The 24,002-nt window shown below is 49.3% G+C and overlaps 1 protein-coding gene and 1 long non-coding RNA gene across 2 annotated transcripts; both read left to right on the top strand.

Moving 5' to 3' along the window:
• The first annotated feature begins 6,347 nt into the window (after positions 1-6,347).
• On the top strand, positions 6,348-23,611 carry MRPS18A (mitochondrial ribosomal protein S18A). Its single transcript, XM_082733156.1, has 6 exons — positions 6,348-6,924; positions 14,421-14,452; positions 17,061-17,168; positions 19,559-19,682; positions 19,912-19,981; positions 23,208-23,611. The coding sequence occupies exons 1-6, from the start codon at positions 6,690-6,692 to the stop codon at positions 23,350-23,352; spliced, it is 714 nt and encodes a 237-aa protein (XP_082589282.1). The 5' UTR covers positions 6,348-6,689; the 3' UTR covers positions 23,353-23,611.
• Positions 18,067-18,835, top strand: LOC309866004. The gene is made up of 3 exons (XR_014312366.1): positions 18,067-18,142; positions 18,448-18,509; positions 18,757-18,835. It is a non-coding gene; the product is annotated as an uncharacterized lncRNA (long non-coding RNA).
• Positions 23,612-24,002: the final 391 nt, after the last annotated feature.

Raw genomic sequence — 24,002 nt, 5'->3', positions numbered from 1 at the left:
CATGCCTAGAGAGGTCACCACTAAGTGCAGGGTTCTTTGCCCAAGGTTTCCTCACCCACTCTCATTCATACCTGTCTGGAGGCAACACTCCAGCCAGACCAGCAAGAAACTGCCCTTTTTTAAAGGCATGGGAAACACAGGTGAGCAGCGAGGGGAGCCCAAAGCAAGCAGTCTCTGGCTGTCCCCTCCCAACTTCTCACGCTTCCCCACTGAGGGGCTGTCCTTTCCCTCAGCAGCACAAAGCCAGTTGGGGAGGAGGGGCAGCTTCGGAAGATGAAACCAGACCCTTCTTGGGAGGCTCACAGGCTGGGCTCCCGGCCTGGGCAGGGCCGGCCACGTGTTGTTATGGTTGAGTCAACCAGCTGGGAATCAGCAGGGGTTTGTAAGGAAACCACATTAATTAGGAGAAAGCAAACATGACAGTCATTCACTCCCTGAGCCCTTTCCCCTGGCTTCTCTTGCAGCCCCCTCCCACCTTGGTCTCTAGCAGATCAGCCTTCTCCACCTTCCTGCGCCTTTTCACTGCCTCTGTCATTCACGGGAGAACATCTGTGTGGCTCTTGGCTCCAACCCATTCTTCCTGGGTGAGGTGGGAGGAAGGCAGGAAGAACATCTTCATCCCCAGCTGGGACCAGAACTTCCTTAGCCCTGAGGCCATAGACAGGCTGACCCACCCATGGCTTCCCAGTGTTTTGTCTTTGCTCTGGCCCCATCTGGCTGGCCTGGTGGCTGGGAGCAAGTCTCTAGACCAGATTGTTTCTGCTGCTAGTTTAAGTTTCTCTTGGCAAAATGAGCATTTCTAATCTCATCCCTTGTGAACATTTCCCCAAACACCTTTATTAGGACAGTTTACTGGGGATGTGAGTTATCTCCAGATTTAAGATATAGGATCCAGGACAAGTACTGGACAAAAGAAGGAAGATTTCCCTAGCAAATGGGCTGGAAGCAAGGGATCTGGGCTCCTCAGAAGAAGGGATGGATAAGAAATTTTGTTCAGCTAAGGAGTGGCTGGTTCAGCAGCCTCCCTTATCTCATCTCCATGCATCCCAGGGTCACTCTGCTCTTCGGGGTCCAGGACTGCTAATGCAGTTACAAACAGCCCGACCCAGGCACCAGAGTGACTCTGCCAACAGCCCCAGAGACTCCAGCTCTTGAAAAGACCCTTCCTTTGCATAGCAGCTATCATTCTGCAGCCCCCAGAGAAGGGCCCTCACTCCCTCTTATTCCACACCACGGTTTTACTTTTTTTTTTTTAAGATTTTATTTATTTACTTGATAGAGAGCATGAACACAAGTAGGGGGAATGGGAGAGGGAGAAGCAGCGCCCCGCCGAGCAGGCAGCCTGATGTGGGACTCGATCCCACAACCCTGGGACCATGACCTGAGCTGAAGCCAGACACCTAACTACTGAGCCACCCAGGTGCCCCCCACAGTTTTACTTAACAAACAAACAAACAAAAAATCCATGGGCACCTGGATGGCTCAGTCAGTTATCCAATTCTTGGTTCTGGCTCAGGTCATGATCTCAGGGTCATGGGATCGTGCCTTGCATCTGGCTCCAAGCTAAGTGCACAGTGTGCTTGAGATTTTCTCTCTCCCTCCCTCTTCCTCCTCCTCCACCCCTCTTTGAGCTCTCTCTCTCTCTCAAATAAATAAATAAATAAATAAATAAATAAATAAATAAAATCTTTTTTAAAAAATTCCACAACACACCCAGCTGGGTAGCAGAGTATGTAAGAATCACTGATGAAATAGAAAATGTTTTTTTTGGAGTAGGGAGATAGGTCTTAGAAAATATGTTCAAAGTAAAAGCAACTTAGATTCCTAGCAACTGGAGACTGATTAAGTAATGACACTTTCAGACAATGAAATAGTATACAGCCATTTAAAATAATGCTAAGGGACAGAAAAAGAGACCAAATAGAAACTCCAGAGACCGATCTAGACTAGATAAAATGTGATGGGGGAATGTGTGGTGCTTTTAATAAATGGTGCCAGGTCAGTTAAATATTGCTAATGGGAAAAAAATGAGTCTTAATCCCAATCTCAGATCATGTAATAAAACAATTCCAGGTGAGTTTTGATCTAATTTAAAGGTAAAACAATACAGTTTTGAGGGAAAAAAAAAAAAAACAGAACATCTGCATGATTTTGAGGAGGAAAAAATTTAAATAAGAAACCAAAGGGACGGGGCGCCTGGGTGGCTCAGTGGATTAAGCCGCTGCCTTCGGCTCAGGTCATGATCTCGGTGTACTGGGATCGAGCCCCGCGTCGGGCTCTTTGCTCAGCGGGAGCCTGCTTCTCTCTCTCTCTCTGCCTGACTCTCTGCCTACTTGTGATTTCTCTCTCTGTCAAATAAATAAATAAAATCTTTAAAAAAAAAAAAAAAAAAAGAAACCAAAGGGACACACACTGGCTCAGTTGATTGTGTGTGATTCTTGATCTCTCGGTCATGAGTTCAAGCCTAAGGTGGGCATGGAGCCTACTTAAAATATCAAAAATACCAACTACAAAAGAAAACAATGATAAATTACACTGTATTAAAAATTTTTTAAAAATTTAAGGGGTGCGTGGGTGGCTCAGTCAGTTAGGTGTCTGCCTTTGTCTTGGGCCAGGATCCTAGGGCCCTGAGATAGAGCCCCACACTGAGCTCCCTGCTCAGCAGGGAGTCTGCTTCTCCCTCTGCCACTCCCCACTGCTTGTGCTCTCTCACTCATTCTCTCTCACTAATAAATAAATAAATAAAATCTTTTAAAAAATTAAAATACTGCTCATCAAAAAAATATACTACAGGGGTGCCTGGGTGGCTCAGTGGGTTAAACCTCTGCCTTCAGCTCGGGTCATGATCTCAGGGTCCTGGGATCGAGCCCTACATCAGGTTCTCTGCTCAGCAGGGAGCCTGCTTCCTCCTCTCGCTCTGCCTGCCTCTCTGCCTACTTGTGATCTGTCAAATAAATAAATAAAATTTTAAAAATATATATACTACAGAAGGCAACTCAGAGAGGAAGATGACATTTGCCATAGTTATGTCCAACAAAGGACAATTATCCAGAATATATAAAGAACTTCCACAAATCAATAAGAAAAATACAGGAAGGGATGTGTGGGTGGCTCAGTCAGTTAAGCATCTGCATTCAGCTCAGGTCAGGATCTCAGAGTTCTGGGATGGAGTTCCAAATCAGGGTCTTTGCTCAGCAGGGAGCCTGCTTCTCCCTCTGCCTCCTTCTCCCCCTGCTTTCCACTCTCTCCCTCTCTCTCTCTCTCTGACAAATAAATAAATAAAAATCTTATTTTTTTTTAAGTTGCTTCATTGAAAAGAAAACAGAAAAGAAAAATACAGGCAACCCAGTATAAAATGGGCCAAAGAATTGAACAGACATTTTACAAAAGAAAATATCTAAATGGCTTATAAACATATGAAAAATGACTCATCTTCATTAGGCACCAAAGAAATATAAATTAAATACACAATGAAATCCTGTGACATACTCACCAGGATGATCAAGATGAAAAGTATAAAAAATATCAAATATTGATAACTATATGGAGCAACTAGAACTCTTATACACAAATGGTACCAGAATAAACTGTTTGACAGTATCTACTATCTAGTATCTAAATAAATGCATACACTATGATCCAACAGTTCCACTTCTAGATAAAGTCCTAAGGGATGCTTGTTCCTGTGTTCACAAAAATCATACAGAAGATTGTTCATCACAGCGCTATTTGTAGTGGTCCCAACTGGAAAGTATCTAAATCCTATTAACAAGAGGAAGGTGAAACAGCAGGTATAATCACGGTGGAACATTCTATAGCAACGGGAACGAATAAATGGCAAGTGTACATAACAATATGGATAAATCTTACAAACATATTGATGAGCAGGTGAAAGAAGACACAAAAGAGTACATGCTCTGTAAGAGTCTATTTATACAAAGTTCAAATAAGGAAACAGTAATTTATGATGCTAAAAATTTAGGATAATGATTACCTTGAAGAGGAAATAATGTCTGGGCGGGGACACCAGGGGGTCTTCCAAACTGCTATTAATGTTCTATTTAGTGGTGTGGATAATGTATTCCCTGTGTAAAAATTCATCAAGCTACAAACTGATAATTTGTATACTTTCTTTTTTTTTTTTTAAGATTTTTTTGGGGGGGAGCACTTGGGTGGTTCATTCGGTTAAGTATCTGCCTTTGGCTCAGGTCATGATCTCAGGGACCTGGGATCAAGTCCCACATCGGGCTCTCTGCTCATCAGGGAGCCTGCTTCTCCACTTCGCTCTGGCTGCTTGTACTCCTTAGCACAAATAGTACAAATAAAATCTTAGATTTTATTTATTTCTTTGACTGAGGGAGAGACTGAGAGAGAGAGCATGAGCAGGGGGAGAAGGAGAAGCAGACTCCAAGCCTGACACAGGGCTCCACTCGGAGCTTGATCCCAGGACACTGAGAACATGACCCGAGCCGAAGGCAGACACTCAACCAACTGAGCCACTCAGGTGCCCCAGAATTTGTGTACTTTCTTATACAGGTTATTCTTTATTTTTATAATTTTTTAAACTAGTCTCCTGAGCAAAATCTGGTCTCAAATAATTTTTTTTCATGTAGGGACTAATAATAAATAGGTTTAGAAAACTAAGATATTGAAAAGCAAGGTATTATTTCATTATTATTTTATTTTGCTAAATGTAGTGTTAATCTCTGGATTAATGGTGATATATATTTTCTTTTTACTTTACTGTTTTCTCTTTTCTACAATAATGACATTACTTGTCATTGTATAAAATACAAGTTGTTTCTTTTTCTTTTTTAAAGATTTCATTTATTTATTTGACAGACAGAGATTACAAGTAGGCAGAGAGGCAGGCGGGGGGGGGGGGGAGAAGGCTCCCTGCTGATCAGAGAGCCCAATGCCAGGCTCGATCCCAGGACTCTTAGATCATGACCTAAGCTGAAGGCAGAGGCTTTAACCCTCTGAGCCACCCAGGCACCCCAAAATACAAGTTGTTTCTTAAAATAAAAATTGAGTATAATAAGTCAGGATAAGATAATGAAGAGAGGGTTGACACTCAAATACTTTAGCTCACTGTGTCCAAAAATAAGCTCTGGGTAGGGGCTCTCCTACTGCCCTTGTTGCTACTGGATCACCAGAAGCTGGGGACTTATAAAGAAACAGGGGATGTGGTACAAGCAGGAAGGGCTCAATGTCATCATACAGAAGGAAAGTGGTAGCTATAGAGAAAGCCAAGGTTTTCCTGATCCTAGTCAGGACATCTTAAAAAATACCCCACCAAAACCCTTTCCTCCACTCCTAATTCACATGTCTGTTTCATTCACCCAGACTGATCTTTTTCTCCAGGATCTGCCTTTGCTGAATGTGATGTTTTATGGTAACCCAAGCCATATTTCTACTGTCCTCCTTGTCTATGGTGATATCACTCAAGCTCCCCATGGAGCAGCTGTTCTGCAGTCCCAACTAGAAGATGGGACTCTTTCCCTCCCCTTTATCAGGAAACATTTAATACTCTGCCATTTAATGAGCCTGATTTTTCCATCTATGAATCAGAGTGGGATAACTAGAAAATCCCCTTTCGGGTTTATTATGAAGGGTGGAAAAGAATATGGAGGATATTACGGGTTTATTATGGAGGGTGGAAGAATTGAGCTGCGTATGTTTATGGAGGATATTTCGGGTTTATTATGGAGGGTGGAAGAATTGAGCTGCCTATGTTTCTTGTATAGATTTAGGGGAGCATCCTATATATTCCGCAAATCCAAAAGAGGAAAGTTGTGTTTTCTTTTTAGTACTACAAGCCTCTCATTATGAAAGTATATCAAACTATGACAAGTACCTAGCCCAAGGGCCGTCTCAATAATTGCCTTATTAATTAGCTTTTGTTTATTGAGCACTTAAGTCTTACCTAATCTTCCCAACAACCCTGTAAGTAGATTCCACTCATTCAACAACTATATACTGCACTTAAGTGACATATAGGTGTCAGCACAGTATTAACGCTGGAGATAAAAGTTAAAAAAAAAAAAAAAAACTATCTTTGCCTTCACGGAGTTTACAGTCTGGTGGAGAGACAAAAATACAAATAGATGTAAAATGCCATTATGCCAAGTACCGAAAGGGAGTTATCTGGCTCTGAGAGCCAGTAACAGCGAAGGAAGACTCTAATGTGGAAGTGAATTTTGAGCTGAGCTCTGAGAAGTAAGTAGGAGTTTAGCAGATGGCCAAAGAGCAGGTAGAGGAAATAGCTATGCGAAGGCGCTGGGGCCAAAAGGAAGTGTTAGGTATAGGAGAATTAAAGACAAGTGCGTTTTTGAGGGTGGGGGAAAGGGAGATGGGTGGAGAAGGTATGCATTAATTCTATGCCAGGTCAGCCTGATACCTGACGTTCGAAAACCAGAGTCCCAACAATTTCAAGCTCTACTGCACAGATCTAGCCTTAGCCACAAGAAGCAGAAAATCCGCATTTGAGTCGAAGAAAAAGGTTTTAAGTAAACAGGGGTGGTGTGTGTGATTTTTACAAAGGAAGCCTGCGAGGGAACGAAAGCGACCTGACACACTCGGAGGACTAGCAAGACCGGAGCTAGAACACCTGCGCTAGACCCTCAGAACAAAACACGGGCTTAACACAGAGATCTCTAGGTTTAACCCTAACGGGAGAAAAGAGGGAAATGGAAGCGCAAGAACATCGGAGCGTGAAGCCCGCAACCTCACACTTCCTGCTCACCACTGCGGCTGCGCACACGCCGTTCCGGAAGCGGAAGTGCACAAGAGGTCACCGTTTGTTTTTCAAGATGGCGGCCCTCAGTGTGCTCGTGTACCCCTGTAGACGGCTACTCTGGGGGCTCCTTGCTGGCCCGATCGCAACCAGCTGGGCGCGGCTTCCAGCTCGCGGGTTCAGGGAAGGTGAGTCCTGGGTTCCGGCCACCTCCCGAGGCTGAGGAAGAGAGCAGTGGAGGTTGCTTTCTCCAGCCCCCGTGCTCCCCTCCCACCCTTTCTTTCGCGCGGTTCTGAAACGCGGTAGAGGCTAGCGCGCCGGGGGTGCTTGAAAGCACTTTCCAGACCTTGATGTTAGTATCTTGACGCTCGGCAGTGTTCTCACTGGTGGGGGCGGGGAAGGACGGGGAAGCCTTGCTTAGTTAGCAGGAGCAGGAAGAAACCCGTCCTGGGATTCAGAAAGCTTTCGGTAGAGGTATGCGTGTTTTAGTTTTGCTTTCCGTATTCTCCTAACTGCCTCCTCCCTTGTTTAAACAACAAACAAACAAACAAACCTGGACCATGAGGGAAGGACGTGTAGCTATCCTCCCCAGGGCCTCCGTTTCCAGTTTCTCATATGAAAATGCTCTGCTGGCGGCTTTTTCTGCCCCTGCCGCTAGTCTCCCAGAGAGAAAGAAGCTAAGGTGAAGCAGCGACAGATGCTGGATAGTGGTTCTCCTTTTCATTAGTCATAAGCCTGGAAAGGCAGCCTGATTCTAGCCTTGAATTGGGAGCTTACTGAAGGCTAAGTACTGTGCTTCTGACTGTCAGAGGATCCTGGAAAAAGAGAAAATACAGCCCTTTTCCTGAGAAGTAAGGTTCTAATGAGGTGACATGCATACGCTCCAATAAATGCAAGTGAGGTATTTACATGATTAGCTACAGGGAGATTTGGTTACCAGAAACAGAAACCTAGTTGGAAGTTTTAATGAGGGGAATGTGTCTTGAACAGGCTTATAAGAGGATGAAATCTGACAAGGAGTGAAAAGCTATGTCAGGACATGGCCTTCCTTTGTGCACTGCTAGAAACCAAAATAGATGAGTGATGTGCAAAAGAAGTGACATCGGTATGTTTGTTTTTAAGATTCTGGCATAGTATTGCCCAACGTATCCTTTAAAGCTGAGAGGTGCCCAGAGGAGAAGAACGGTCATTGTTTTTTGTTTTTTTTAAAGATTTTATTTATTTGACAGACAGAGATCACAAGTAGGCAGAGAGGCAGGCAGAAAGAGAGGGGGGAAGTAGGCTCACCGCTGAGCAGAGAGCCCGATGCGGGGCTCGATCCCAGGACCCTGAGATCATGACCTGAGCCGAAGGCAGAGGCTCAACCCTCTGAGCCACCCAGGTGCCCCAAGAACGGTCATTGTTGTCAGAGGGAGCAGCAAAGTCCAAAAAGAAGAACCTATTGAGGAATCCATTGGATTTGTCTCAGAAAGAAAGCTGTTTTAGCTTTCAAACAGCAGTGATAGACAGGGCTCCTGGTAGGCCCAGCCACAACCAGCTGGACTTGGCCTCCATCCAGCAGATACAGGCGAAGTGAGGTCTGGGTCCCAGCTTGGGGAAATCAAAGAGGTATTTCATGAAGAAATGGAAATAGGTATGCTGAAAGAATTTAGATGGAACATGGGGCGCCTGGGTGGCTCAGTGGGTTGGGCTGCTGCCTTCGGCTCGGGTCATGATCTCACGGTCCCGGGATCGAGCCCCGCATCGGGTTCTCTGCTCTGCGGGGAGCCTGCTTCCCTCTCTCTCTCTCTCTGCCTGCCTCTCTGCCTACTTTTGATCTCTGTCTGTCAAATAAATAAATAAAATCTTTAATAAATAAATAAATAAAAGAATTTAGATGGAACATACACTAGAAAGAACAAAATCTAGATACTGCTTGGTTAATATTAGATAAACTAATCTACTAATAAAGAAAGATACAAAAAAAAATCATGCTGATAATAGGAAGGACATGGTAAGATGGTTCATCTGTACCTTGCTGCAAAATAAGCATATACCTGTAACATTTTTGAGGGTCTCTACGAAGTGTCAGGCTCCAATAGCTGTAATTTACATATTCATTGTGAAATTCAGAGTTGAAAACAATTCTTTGCTATGTTCCCAGAGGATGAGCAAGAGGAATAGTTTTTTGCCTATTTGTTTTCAAAAGAGTATTTGAGGTTAGAATTTTTTCAGTTGGAGATTTTGTGAAATGATGGACTCTATAATCAGATAGGTCTTGGAACCTCTCCATAAGTACCTGGGTTGGTAACTCTTCTGTTACTTGCTGTCAGACCTAAAAGCTAACTAATTGAATTGATGTGATCTTACGTGTGGAGGCACTGCCGTGTTCTTTATTCTGCTTGAGAACCACCTGTCTTCAGAGCCTTTAAATGAAAAAAACTTTGTCTTAATATACTACCTGTTATGTGCAAGGTGTAAAATATTACATATATAGTTAATTTTGACTGGTCCCGGCTAGTATATTTGACACCCAAACAGTATTGTACACACAGAATTTAAAGTTGTGCATAGGAAGCTGGGTGTTTTACTGAAAATATTCAAGCATCCTACATTTCAGGGTATCAAGTAGCATTACTTAATTTTAGTCAGAGTTGATGAACACCCAGCATTCTGTGCTTCTTTTTTTTTTTTTTTTAAGATTTTATTTATTTATTTGGGAGAGAGAATGGGAGAGAGAGAGAGCATGAGAAGAGGGAGAAGCAGACTCCCTGTCAAGCAGGAAGCCCTATGCGGGACTCAATCTTGGGACTCCAGAAACACTACCTAAGCCAAAGGCAGTCACCCAACCAACTGAGCCACCCAGGTGCCCTGCATTCTGTGCTCTTGCCTGTAGAGACTCTTAGGCTAAAGCAGTGTTCTCCGTTGGGGGCAGTTGTCCCTGTGAACATTTGGAAACGTCTAGAAGCATTTTTGTTGTCACAAGTGGTGACATCTGGTGGGTAGAGGCCCGGGGATGTGTGCAAGATGCCTACCCGCCTCCCCATCAAAGGACCACCTGGCCTGAAATGCCAGTTATGCTGCTATTGAGAAAGCCTAATCAAAAGTTTGATCAGAGGGACACACAAAGGCAAGGAGAGGTGCAGGCAGACAAAAATGGAAATCATGCTTTAGTCTGTGGCTGCTGCATGCACTGTGCCAGGCTTTCCACATACATCTATTCCATCTTCTCAACAATCTTTAAAGGTGGATATTATTCACATTTTTTCTGCATGAGGAAATCTGGCCCAGAAGAGTTCAGTAGCCACCCGGGATCACCCGCCAGTAAGTGGTGGCATCAGAAGCAGAGCTAGCACTTCTCCCTCTCCACCACTAAGACTGCTGTGGTGCTCCAGGGGAGGGCTGCCCTGTGGTTCTCCCACCTGAAAGATCTCCTCAGTTCACTGGCTGAAGACCATGTAGTGCTTTTTATGGGAAAGATTGTGTTAGATCTCATTCCTGCCTTATCGCTTTGGGGAAGGAAATGTATCTAAAACAAACACATTGGGGTGCCTGGGTGGCTCAGTGGGTTAAGCCGCTGCCTTCGGCTCAGGTCATGATCTCAGGGTCCTGGGATCAAGTCCCGAATCAGGCTCTCTGCTCAGCAAGGAGCCTGCTTCCTCCTCTCTCTCTCTGCCTGCCTCTCTGCCTACTTGTGATCTCTCTCTGTCAAATAAGTAAATAAAATCTTTAAAAAAAGAAAAAAACACAGAAACACATCTGACTCTCTGAATTAACAGGAATCATCCATCAGAAGCTAGTGCAAAGGCTGAAGGGAATTTTCTTCATCTTTTCCAGTTAGCTGAAGGGCTTTCTGGAGGACCTCACATTTCAGACAAGGATGCGCCTGACAGGATGGGAAGCCCTGTAGCTAAAAGCTTTGAGAGGGGAGTGTGTGAGTTGGGGTTTTAAAGACTAAAAAGGACATAGTCCAGAGGAACCTTCTAGTGGAAAAAGCACGGTGAAGCCTGGTGCAGAGGGACATGCCCTCAGAGGTCCAGGGGAAAGAATGGGGTAGGTGATGAAAGAATCAGAGAACTTGTAGTAGAATTGAAGATGAGCATAGGGGAGTGGGGAAGGAGTTTGAAAAAAGTAGTCGAGGGCCAGAAGTGCAGGCACTGGTCCCAAACAGATACTCCAATCCCCATCCCTCCCCCAGGACTTGTGAGTGCTGCCTTTTAGCCATCAGTGGCTCCATTCTGTCCTACTCTGCTTGGGACTTGGTTTGCGTGGATCTTTTCCAAGAAGAGATCAAAAAGAGACCAAGAAGGACTTGGTCTCTGGGCACTTCCTGCAGCAGCGCCCTCCACATCATTCATGGGTCTCCCCTTCCCCTTCACGAAACAGTTGGGTCTTCATACTGCTGCAGTTCACCAAGTCTGTGTTTGTGTGACAATCGAGGTCTTTCTGCGTTCACTGCAGTCTCCCCCCGGCACTGTGTGCGCTAGACTCTTACAGTTCAGCCACCCTGGACCCCATCCTAAGTGAGTATTTACTGAAGTACTCAGAGGGCCTCTTTACGAGGCATGGACTTTTATTGTAGTGAAGTTCCCATACTTGGTTTCGCTCCCTTTTCTCCTCTAGGGCAGAGACTGATGCAGCTCTCCACAGTGTGGGACTAGGCTGTGCTCTCCCTGGGTGCTCAGCAAACACGTTGCCTCACGTGGGACGGATTATTTGACGTGTGCAAGAGAAGTGTCCGTCGTAGAAAATTTGCCCCTAACTCTAGCCCAGAAACTCGTTTCATGTCTTTCCTTTGTCTACTTCATAGTAGCTGTATCTCAGAACACTAGAGCGATTCTACCTTTTTCTAAACCAGGTGTCTGGTACTACCTAAATGTCTTAGTCCAGTTTTTCATGGTTACCCATGTCTTGAGTGGCGAGGAGGCCAGGGGCAAAATGGATCTCAGGTTCTGTTTGGTTTTGACCTATTTTTGTATGCACACTGAAAAGCAATGCTATTTTGATTCCTATCTCCTGTTTTCAGAGGCTTAAAATCTAAGGGTTTCTTGAGGCTCCAGCCAGGCCTCCTGCCTCTGCACTGAGACACCGCCCTGATCACTCTCAGTCTTGTTCTGGGGTCCTTCTTTCTGGTCTGACAGATTGTCTGTAGTAGGTAAGCATCTGCCTGTTGTTTTACCCACGGGCGGGCGTGGGGAAAGATGATTCACAGGCTCAGCGTTGCTGTGTGGGGAGCTAGCGAGCAGTGGAGCTGGCCACAGGCTTTGATCTCTTTTCCAGGGGCCAGTGGGATGACTTCAGGGTTTGGTTCTTTGCCGGGAGTGATGTGTGTTTTGTTAGATTTGTTTACCTCATGGTTAGGACCCAAGTGCCTCCACGGAGAGGGGAACCACATGTTTATCCGCTTTGTGTTTCGGGCCTTCGTTCTCCTTCTGGCTAGAGGGGTACCAGGAATGTGTCTCGCCTTTTGTTTCCTCCCGGATTCTTAGAAACTTCACCCTCACCTGTTGAAGCTTACTTGGTTGCCTTCCATCCCTCTCCTAGGTTGGGTTTTTGCAAAGTTTCTGGGGTGCCCAGAAGCCCGGCTGAGCTGGGGCTCTGCCCGCTTCTGTGCCCCCGTGTCGGTACATTGACATATCCCAGGACCATGGCCCCGCAGCTGTGCTGGCCTCCTGACTGAGCACCAGGCTGAGTCTTACCCACATCCCGTTCATGCTCGTCTCTGTTCCGAACAAGTAGATCCGTGTGTGAGGTGACGCATTTTCTTTTACAGGGAGAGAACTAGTTTGTCTTTGAATTGAGCCTCAGGGCCTTTCTGGCCTTCTTGGCTCCTTTGTGTATATCTGGACTTGGAACATTGAGGGGCTCTCAGGTTGGTTGTTTTGGAGTAATGAGGCTTTATGAATGGCCTTGCCCAGAAAACAAATGGGGGACAATTCCAGGCAGTCTGTGTCCAATTAGGTGTTGGTCACAGAGCTCAGTGATCATAGATGCTGCCGAGGGCCTCCAGTTGGGTTCGAATTGCCTCACTTTTTTCTTAGACATTCATTCTCTTTCTTTTTGCTGTTTATTTTTCATTGCAGAAGCAGTATATGTTATTTTTAAAACTTTAGAAAATCCAGGCAGGCATAAAGAACAAAGTAAAAATCACGTACTGCCACCACTGGGAGAAAACTAGCATTACCGTTTAGGGACACAAGTCTGTATGTGCGCTCATCAGCGTGTTTCCAGGAAAGGGTCCATAACTTTCACTAGATTCTGAACATTAAGGACCTTAGGCTCTTTCTTAAAGACTTCTCTAATTTAGAGAACGAGAGGGGAGGGGCAGAAGGAGAGAGAAACTCAAGCAGATTCCCCACCACTGGGAGCTAGGCGCAGGCATGGTCTCACAGCCCTGAGATAAAGACCTGAGCCAAAATCAAGAGTCCAACGCTCTATTGACAGAGCCACCCAGGCCCCCACCCCACCCCACCAACCCCTCCCGCACCCCAGCCTTTGACTCTTTCTAAGCTGTACTACTTCTTGCCTCAGCTGAAGCTGAGTAAAACTAATTGTGGGAACCCGGCTGCTATTTCACTACGGTGCTGGTATGCTGGTATGAGACAAGTTCGCTACCAGCTCTGCAGACCCGAGTTTTCTGTCGCATTGATTAGCAGTCAGAAGTGACCAGTATTTCGTGGTCTTGGTGCAAGCTAGCGTTGACAGCCTCTGCTGCGTGCTGGTTCCCACACACTGACGGCAGCGGCTCCCCTCTTTCTGAAGTAACTAGAGAACAAGGGGGACTCTCTAAGAACTTTGTGTGATTACATTCTCCAAGCATGTGCCATTGGCTTGGTTCTTCCTTGGAATATTATTGAAGTTGTCATTCTTCCCCTTGGTTGAGTAAGCTAGGATATACATACAGCCTGAGGGATGTGTGTGACTTTACTATCCTGCCCTTGAGGTCTCTCCTGGGTAGGGCGCTGAGGGAGTCCCCCTCTGTTTGTAGTTGCCCTGCTTTCCTGAAAACTAGCCTGGGCCAACGTCTGCAGGCCCTTGTCCGCCACCCCTGTCACCACTCGCTCCCAGGGACAGCTCAGTGCAACCTTGCAGGGAAGGCGTGGAGAATGGCTGAGGATTTAACCCTCATAGCTTCCTCTCAGAGCTTTAGCATGGCTTCCCTGGCCAACTTGTGTGAGTGAGCTTGTCTTACCCCTTATCAGGCCTGGGGCCTCTGGAGCACAGTCCTGATTCCGGCATGTGTCGGAGACTACACGTTGTTCAGGGTCAGAAGCCATGTTTGTCTGATTCTCGTCATGAAAGGACATGCGCAGTAGGTACTTCTGAAGGTCTTTTAGATGCTTCTGCCCCCACCCGGCCCAACTCTGAGGTCATTACTGCCAGCCACGGGAGAGCCAGATCTTGCCAATTCCCTTGGTTTAGGACCAGGATGAATCTCGGCTTAGAAAGAAAAACAGTGTGGAGACCCTTAATCCCAAAGAGATGGTATTACCTGGGCATCTGGGCTTGCCCCGACCCAGCCTCAAGGGCAGAGAGCCTTGGCACTCAGAGATGAACCCTGCACGCTTTCTTTCCCAGGTGGGGACCGTGGGAGAGTGCTGACCGAAGGCTCCGATTTTCTGCATTTGTAGAATTTGAGCTGTTATTTGAAACTCCCTGTTCCTTATTAAATGGCTGACCTGATTTTTCCCCTTTATCTCTGTAGTGGTGGAGATCCAAGAAGGCAAGACGACTATAGTAAGTATCATCGAATTGGCCACTTACAGCCTCTTTAATGCTTGGAGCTGCCTGGGAGAGGGGGAGGGAGGAAGGGAGGCCAGTCCAAACTGGACTCCTGGCGTCAGGGGCAGCTCCCTCTGTCACCATAAATCCACAGTCTTTAACGTTTTTCAAGCTGTGCTGTCATGTGGTTGAATCAGGAACAATCATTGTGCCTGGACTGCGGCATCCATTGTTGGATCACAGTGGCCTTTCGTATGATAAGGTCTCAGAGGTCTTTGCTGATATGTCCTTTGCTGGGGATGAATCAGTTTTCCAAAGGGGAAGCCAAGGCAGTGGTGAGAGTAGAGAGCCCAAGTAAGTTGACCCGTGGCCAGAAGCCTGAATCTCAGCTCCTTTCTTGCCTGCCTAGAAAGACCAAGCTACTCCTTAAGGGATACCATTCAAAGGTGATACTCTCTGGGCCCTGGGCTTACTAGCCACACCCCGCCTTGTCTGTTGGTTAAAAAGCTAGAACCATTCTTCATCCACCTACTTCCCCCTTTCCCTGGTCAGGCCCATCTCACCTCCCTTTCCCGGGGAGTCATGGGGCCTAGATTATCCTATAATCCCTAAAAGACAACGTTTTCACATGGCCTTCCATGCTTGCAAGTAATCTCAGCCACTCCACAGAACTCCCAGAAGCCTCCATAACTTCCATGTCAGTCAGGGGTTTAACCCCTCTGGCAGCCAGCCAAGCTCAGTCCTTCCCAAAGCAGTCTTACCCCAGGATGAGCCCTTAGGGTTTTCTCTTTGGGTCCTCCTCAGAGTACTCCTCAGCCTTTTCACTGCTTAGCCTCAAAACAGTTCTTTTTAGGGGGCCCCCATCCACTTTGGGCTCCTCTTTTGATTCCCTTATTCAAAGCCAAAACAAGCATTCACCCGAGGAACTCCATGCTCGGGGAGAGAAATAGATCTGGCTTTTGAGTATAGAGTATTCTCATGTGGGGCATCAATCTGCTATTTACAAAATGAACATGGAGATGTCGTGGCACCGTGAGACCCATTGGGAGGAGGGAAGCCCATCCGTGCCTCCGTGGAGAGCCACCACCACAGCTAACTGGGCATTGCTCACTTTCTGGGGTCTTACTTTTTTCATCTGTAACATAAGGTCTTGAATTCTCCCTCACAAGGTCTTAGGGGTGCGATGAGGTGATACGTTTGAGCCGTTATTAGCACAAAGCCAGGCACAGGGGAGTCAGTAAATGTTCACCCTCCCCCCTGCTAAGCCCACTGTAACCCCCTCCCAAGACCCAACCTGCACCTCCACATTTTCCCTAGTGCACTTCTCCGTTTCTGGTATGGCTGCAGTGGCCTTGGCAGAAAGTCAGGTAGCAATGCCCTGCACAGCCCCCTTTCCCTTTTCCCAGTTTCTGCCCCAGGAGACAGTATTGCTTCCCTCCCAAAGCCTCAGACCTCTCCTCACTTCCCTCTCATAATCCACGGCTTCAATCAGCAAGGCTTTCTGCACTCCCCCTCTTGTAATTAGAGCCGCCTCCCAGATCATTGGCTTATGGCACTTGGTAATTCCAAGGCTGTGTCACAGGATACAGCAGCAGTGGCAGAGGTCACTGCACACGTGGCCTCAGCAGGATTTGAACGGTGACATCCAAAATGATAAAAGCAAGGAGGCGGGCAGGGGAATAGATCTTCCCATGTGTGTTTCGAAAAGAGAGAGGAAGGCAGCAAGAGTACGCGTGGTCCCCATTTGTAAAGGCACAGAGCGGGCTCTCTGCCTCGGCGCTGGTGGCATTTGGGGCTGGCTAGGACTTTGTCATGGGGGTTGTCCTGGACCTGGCAGCATGGTTACCAGCTTCCCGGCTAGATGTCCCGAGCACCCCAGGCCCCGGCTGTGACAGTCAGAAATGTCTCCAACATTGTCCAGTGTCCCCTGGGGCACCTGGTTGAGAACTGCCAGCAGACTTTCCTCTGTTGGATGAAGCTGGAGGGCAGTTTCCTCTGAGAAGGATACGATGTGTGGGGTGGGAGGGAGACTTTTTTTTTTTTTAAGATTTTATTTATTTGACAGAGAGAGAGATCAGAAGTAGATAGAGAGGCAGACGCGGGGGGGGGGGGCAGGAACCCTGCTGAGCAGAGAGCCTAATGTGGGGCTCGATCCCAGGACCCTGGGATCATGATCCAAGCCAAAGGCAGAGGCTTTAACCCACTGAGCCACCCAGGTGCCCCGGGAGACTTCCTTTTAACTGTGTACCCCTCCACAGTTTGAAACTTCTTACCATGTGCGTGTATCACTTTTTCCAGAGAGGGAAGCATAACGTTCTGGTGTTTTGTTTCAGTGAAGAAAAGGTAGCATTTGGCTGACAGAACCAACCCCTCCCTCTTGCCCCCAGCATTGTCTACTGGCCTCGAAGCTCGTGTGCCACTAGATCACATCTCCATGGCCCGCCGAGGTCCAGTATGCAGCAGCTGCAGAACCAGCGCCACTGCTGAGGTGGAAAGACCTATTAGCTACTCCCATGAGGCACCCAGAGAGGCGCTTCCCTGACATCTCAACATTTGGGGGGTTGCTCAAGGATCTGAGGCTCCACATGCCCTCTCCCTCACTGGCTCTTTCTCTTCCTCCTAGGTTGAAGGCCGGTTAACAGGGACTCCCAAGGAAAGCCCAAACCCCCCTAACCCCTCTGGCCAGTGCCCCATCTGCCGGTGGAACCTGAAGCACAAGTATGGCTACGAGGTGAGCTGAGCTGTGCACAGACCCCAGCTCTGCGTGCCATGGGGGTCGCGGTTGCTGGTTCGCTTCAGTGGCAGCCCCAGCCCCAGCCACTGCTGCATCTCGTTTTGCCACCAAAGACGGTGGCTCTCAACCCCGGCTACCCCAGGGAGCTTTAAAATCATACTCAGGCCCCACCCGCAAACGTGGACTGCATTTGGTCTGGGTGGAGCCTGGCCATGGTTAGTTTTGAAAGCTCCCCAGGTGATTCTACAGTGTCATCAGGGTTGAAGAGTCACTAATTTAGGCCATCGGCTGGTTGCATGCAGTTCAGACCACCAGGGCCCTGTAACCCTGTGTGTTCCCAACAGATGGAATCAGGCTCTGGATTTGACTTTCCTCCTCTTTTAGGGAGGGTGTATTCAGGGAGTCCTCACTGTGATCTGGGGACACATTACTGTCTCCGTCCGTACTGGAGCTGCAGAGACCCCTGGTGGCTCCAGCTCCTCTAGAGCCATTCTCTCCATGGAAAGATGATGGTGCTGAATAAGAATGGGTGACACTGTGTGCAGGCTCCAGGTCAGGCCCTGGGGTGTGCCAGGCCTTCCTTCACTTGGTTTTCACAATAGCCCTATGAAGTAGTTCCTTTTTTTGTCCTTGGTTTCTGGACAAGGAACTTAGAGGTATGGAAAAGTTGATGAACTTGCCTCAGATCCCCCAGCTAGTATCAGAGCCAGACCATAAACTGGGGTACAAAACCCAGGCGGAGCCTACTATCCTGACGACCACTGTCCATTGTTTCTAGAAACAGGGCGGGCTTGGGGGAATGACGCAGCCCTGGAGAAACCCATACTTATCCTTCAGGGTTCTGTTGGTGACATTAAGCACCCTATTTTTAGGTTTCAGGTGATGCAGGCTCTGGGCCAATTTGACCTGCAAGTTGTTGCTGTACCGCTCCGTGCAATGGGATGGCTAAGGGCACAGATCCCGGTCAGGTGGTGAGAGCAGGAGAGGCCACATGCCCATGGGATCCGAACAGAATGACCCAACTAATCTCCAGGGCTGGGAGCCTTGGCTCCGGGCCACCCAGCAGGGAGGGGGCGCGCTCCTTCCACTCCGCTCCCAGCCCTTCTGCTCATGGCTGCCCAGAGTAATAGGAAACCTGCAGACCACGGAGCAGTGTTCACAACTTCTTGTAACATAGAAGGTAGTGGGGTTGTGGCTGTAAACTTAGAATTCCAGCTGAAGATGGGGTAGTGAAGTCCACACCCGCCTAACCACCGTGGGGCACTCTTTCTACCAGCCGTTTCCAGGAAATGGACTTGGCTCTGTTTACCCAGCAGACGAAATCCAATCCCCTCCGAGGTAAAGGCTAAAGTTGTTTTCCTTTTACCCCTTCCCACTCAGGACACCATTAGCCTGAGCCGCACAAAGCTGTCAGCTTGCTTGGCAGCCTCCGGTGGGGGGCTGGGGCTGCGGGCTCAGTTTATTAGTCCTGGATAATCCAGTCCAAGTTCTTTTCACCAGATTCTAAAGATTACAGGGGTGGGAATTGGGGGCCCGGGTCCCTCAGGAGCTGCCCAGTGATTAAAACAAATCTGTGGCTATACAGCGAGACGCCTGCCAGGGCAGCAGATCGGTTTGTGGAACAGGCCTGCGAAGTTGGGCACAGCAGGCCCCTCGGTGAGCAGGGCCCCCATCTCCTCGGAGAAGCAGTGGCTTTTATTAACCCCCTCAGCCACCCAATGAAAGGTAGAGGGGGAGGTGGTCTTTTGGTTTGATTTTTTACTGTTTCTCCTTGTGTCCCTTGCCTTGTCCAAAGTAGTCTGGTGGTCCAAAGGAAGCCCAAGAATCCATTCACATCTGGCCACAGGGGCCTTCAAAGATGTGGCTCTTTAACTTCACCACCGATCCTTTCCCCCCCAGCTCTTGTGCTGCCTAGCACTTGTAGGGGAACTGAGCTGGCGGGTCTGTGTGTGTGTGTTCCAGCCTGTAGCCTATAGGCTATGGGGGTAGAGACGTGCTGGTTTCTCCCCCTTGAGTGAAAATCTATGACACACCTCCAAGGAGACTAACAGACCTTTCATTACCTGGAGAGATGCTGCCTGGGCTCCTAAGAGGAACACTTCTTGAGGAGTATCTGTTCTCTAATCTCTCAGAGATTCTCATGGAGGTGCTAGAAGCCCCTGGGGTTGGGAAATCTTACCAACTTGGGATTGCAGTTGTGTTAGGGTAAAGGCAGACCAGTATGCAAAGGCTCTATGTGGAGGGGGTGGTCTGTGGTGGGTTCCCTAGGTGGGCATCAGCCCCTTTGGGTTATGGGGTAGGATGGCCTCTGGTGTAGTCCATGAGGCCCTGGTGCCCTGTATCCAGTGCCTGCCGGCTGGCTAACTACAGTTTTCCATTTCCCCTAGGATGTTCTGCTGCTCAGTCAGTTCATCCGGCCCTTCGGGGGCATGCTACCTCGGAGGATCACAGGCTTGTGCCTGGAAGAGCACCGCAAGATTGAGGAGTGTGTGAAAATGGCACACCGAGCAGGTAGAAGGCCCTCTCAGGGCAAAGAGGCAGACAGAGGGCTATGGGCGCCATCCCCCCAACCCACCCCTTGCCAGCTGCCCCTCTTGGAAGAGATTGGGACATCCAGAGTCTTTGCTGAACTCACCCCCCAGTGCCAACCTCCCACACGCCCTTGGGCTTTCCTTTCTGCCCCCGAGAACTGCAGAGGGAGCTGCAGGACCATCCCACATGTGCTCTCGTCTCCACTCAGGTCTATTCCCAAATCACAGGCCTCGGCTTCCTGAAGGATTTGTTCCGAAGAGCAAACCCCAACTCAACCGGTAAGCAAAGCCGGGCGTTACCCCCCGGAGCACCCTGCAGGCCCTCAGCTCTCACTGTACTCTGTCCACAGGGGATGCCATTTCCTAGAGCTCATCCCACAGCTCAGGAAGGCTAGAGTGCTCCCTTGGCTGTCTGTTCCATCCCTCCTCACGTGAGCATCCACCCCCTTCAGCCCCAGCACTGCTGTGGGGGATCCTGGGTACACTTCTGTGGCCTCCCCTGCTGGCCTCGGCCTTGCTCCTCTTCCCATCCCAGCTGGGCACTTCGCACAGGGGCAGGGAGGGTAAGAAGGTCTGCCGGTTGGGTATTAGAATGTGCTAATCCCCTGTTTATGACATCATACTGGGTTACTATGGGAATGTCAGAGCACTTCTACAAACTTCTCAGTATCCCAGCAGTGGGGTTATTAAAGGGCAGAGTGAGGCCTGAGAAAGGGGAGGGCTCTTTGGGGTGCAGCCACTGTGTGTCGCTATGCCCGTTGTGCACTGTGGAACTTCAGCCTCCGTGTCACTCCCTAGGGTCATGCACTTAACTTGTATAGCTGCCCAGGGCAGACTGGGAGGTTCTGGGCTTTTGTAGAACAGAGGAACACCCTCAGACCCTGGAATCAGTCAGTCTGCCTTCTAGCTGAGGCAGTGGGGCCCCCTCTGGTATAGGAGCAGATTCCTGTCTTACCCTCAAAACAGCCATTCTATGGTGAGCTCCCACCCCTTTCTCTGACATGACTACACTCACGTCCTCCCAGATCTGCAGTAGCCCCTGCTCAAGAGTAGATCCAGGTCTAGAAAATCGATTCTGGTCTTTTCTTTTTGTTTGCCCTGTCAATGCCCCTCCCTCTTCCTTCGGTCCAGCTGCTACTATAAGTGCTCTCTGGAGGAGACCAAAGATGGTTGAAGTAAAGCAAGACACCCATCCACAGCCAACCTCCAAGGCTGATACCCGACAGAATGCAGGCGCGGAGGGTCGGAGGCCAGGCGACTTCAGCTCCGGGTGGCTGGACTGGGGGCACAGGGCCAGAGCTGGGTCTTCACTGACACCTCAGCAGTGCCCTGGCCTCATGCCCATCTCCACCTGTATCTCCCACATGGCTAGCTGGGCCATCCGCCAGCAGCCCTGGTGAGGCAAGACATATTAACCTCTTCCTGTCTTTCCCACTTTTGCTCTGGACCATTTGGAAGTTGAGCCCACCCTCCTGTCTGACTTGTAAAGAGACAGCAGCCTGCCTAAGGACACAATCCATCCTGCCCTCAAGCCTTTGAAGCAAGGCCAGGCTCCCTCCCATATATCCGGTGTCCTTTAACGTGACACAGGATTGATGATGTGTGGGGGCTCTTGGGTTGCAAAAGGCCACTCTAGGGGGAGGGGGAGTCCTGGCTAGGAGGAGCGTGATAGTCTTGCAACAAGGGACTTGATGATTCCATCCAGAGGGCCTTGAGCTGCCTCGGACTGGCCCAGACCCTGCTGGGCCCTAAGGAGCCATGCTTCTTTCTTCTTCTGCCCCTTCAGGAGAGGTACGAAGGAACCTTGGTTTTTCCTAGAGCTGGAGTGTTCCCCAGAGAGCTAACTAGAGGCCACTCAGGCCACGCACCACCACCACCACCCCACTGTCAGCAGCTATTCCATGTGGCACAGGCATCAGGCCCGGGGCTAGCTGAAGCCTAGCATCCCTCCACTTTCTCCAGGGCAGGGGGAATATGGCTTGAGGGCAGCATCTCTGGATAAGCTGGTCAGCCTCGGGCCCTCCCGGGGTCCGTAATCTCATTGCACATTCCTTTTAGGGAGCCTGCTCCCACACTCCCATTACTTCCTCCCCACTCCCTCTGAAAACTGGGAGATGCTGACTCCGGGACCTGCCAGGTGTTCCCCTCCCTTCACCTTTTCTGTTGTCCCAGCACCACCAACCAGAGAAAAGCCAGCCGTAGGCCCCACCCAGTGCACAGAGGCCTTCCTATTGGGGGCACTGACATTAATGTTACACGTGGAGAGTCATGTGTCCATCCCACCTCCTCGCCGCCGCCGTCCACATCACACTTGAAGTGTAGGGCAGCACTTCACACAGCTTTTTACTTTCTTCAGAGCTGTTCCCTTTGCATAGGGCTAAGAGTAGGAAACCAAGGTCCAGGGAAGGGGAGCTCAGTTGAAATGTATGAATCAGTACTTTTCTTTTTTTTTTTAAAGATTTTTATTTATCCATTTGACAGAGAGAAATCACAAGTAGACAGAGAGGCAGGCAGAGAGAGAGAGAGGGAAGCAGGCACCCTCTGAGCAGAGAGCCTGATGTGGGACTCGATCCCAGGACCCTGAGATCATGACCTGAGCTGAAGGCAGCGGCTCAACCCACTGAGCCACCCAGGCGCCCCAGTAGTCTTTTTTTGTTGTTGTTGTTTTATCTAAAAATTCTCAACCAAGGTGTTTAATTTTTTAAATGATAAAGTTTCTCATGTGAGGGTCTCTAGCGGCAGCTGGGTTGAACCCCAGCCTAGAGTGGAGGCCGGGGAGGAGCCTGGCTTTGCCATGGCTAAACTTTCAGGATGAAGGGTGGGCCTCTCTGGACTGGATCCAAGTTTCAATTCTGGATGGAGTAAACCCCAGTCACAGCCGGCATGAGCCACTTTTCCGGGAACTGTCAGGGCCCTGGCCATCCCCAAAGGAGGCCAAAGGACTGTGGGCGGCAGCCATCTTTCCCCAACCCCCTCCTGCTTATGTGAACCTTCCCGGGCTAGGTCCATACCACAGGCCCTCACCCTTGGCTCCCATTATGAGGGTGAGGGGCAGGGGTCCTACATCAGTGATGGCCACCCAGGGGAGCTCCTGGAAGGCCAGAGTGGCAGAGTGAGCCAAGTAGGGAAGAGGAAAGGATCTCTCCAGGCCTTACATCAGCCTCTCCTCTCCCCATGACTGAGGCCAGAGAGGAATGATCTGCTTTCTGGACAGCCTCTTCCTCCGCCTCCTCCCCCAGCAAGTATACACACAAAAATTGACAACTCATAAAGATCAAGGAAGCGCATGGCCCTGGGCTGCCTGACCCTGGCCACACACGCTTGCGGCAGCAGGAGCCCAGCCCATCTGTTTACGGCACACTTAGCCGTTGCTCCCAGGAAAAGTCCCTGCTCCACGAGAAGGGAAACTGGTGAAAGGCTTTGGCCTGAGGAGATATGACCCACCGTCCCAGCTCCAGCGTGGGCCCCCATCTCTCCCAGCCACATCATTGCTCTCCCTCCACAGGTACCTGACCCGCTGGTCTCCCCGCTCTGTCAAGCCCATCTATAATAAAGGCCACCGCTGGAACAAAGTGCGTATGGCTGTGGGGTCACCCCTCCTGAAAGACAACGTCTCCTACTCAGGAAGGCCTCTGGTGTTATATCACTGACTGGGCTCTCTGCAAACATGACCAGAGCTCCCACACTCCAGCTCTGTTGCACCACGGCGGCCCAGCTTCTCCAGCAGGCGTGGCAGACGCAGGAGGCAGTGGGACCGACTTCAGTGCCCTCAGCCTGCCTGACAGCAGCACTGGGAAGGTGGTTGGGTCCCTGAGCAGCAGCTGTGGTCTCATGACTGCCTTGGGCAGCGCTTCGTGCTGGGGCATAGGAACTCTCCCCAAAAGAATGTCATAAACCAGGTTCATGGACTCTGCTGCTCGGTGTGTACTTACTGCCTGAGAAGTGCAGGGGGCTTGAGCCCCTTTCTAGCCAGTTCTTGAGCACTGAGTCACTCAGCTTGTGATAGGCCGCATGAATGCCACCAGAGGAAGTTTCTGGGCCAAGTGGGTTCCCATGCCCTGTGTTGACAGCCGTCAGCCATTGGCTCGAGGGCTGTGAGGAGGTGAGTTGGGTTGCCTTCCTCAGAGGACTCCCAGCCATCCGCTCCTCCCCCAGCCCTTTCCACCCACTGCCATCTCTCTCAGGAGCACATTGGAATTCCACCGCTTGCTCTAGGGCTGGCTCTCCCGGCATAGCAGCCTGTCCTAAGAGCCTGGACACCAGACGGAAGCAGAGGTATGGAGAAGCAGCAGGACAAGAC

The sequence above is a fragment of the Mustela nivalis genome (genome assembly GCF_964662115.1).
Source record: "Mustela nivalis genome assembly, chromosome: 5".
Classification (NCBI taxonomy): Eukaryota; Metazoa; Chordata; class Mammalia; order Carnivora; family Mustelidae; genus Mustela; species Mustela nivalis.
This window is presented reverse-complemented; position numbering and strand designations above follow the sequence as displayed.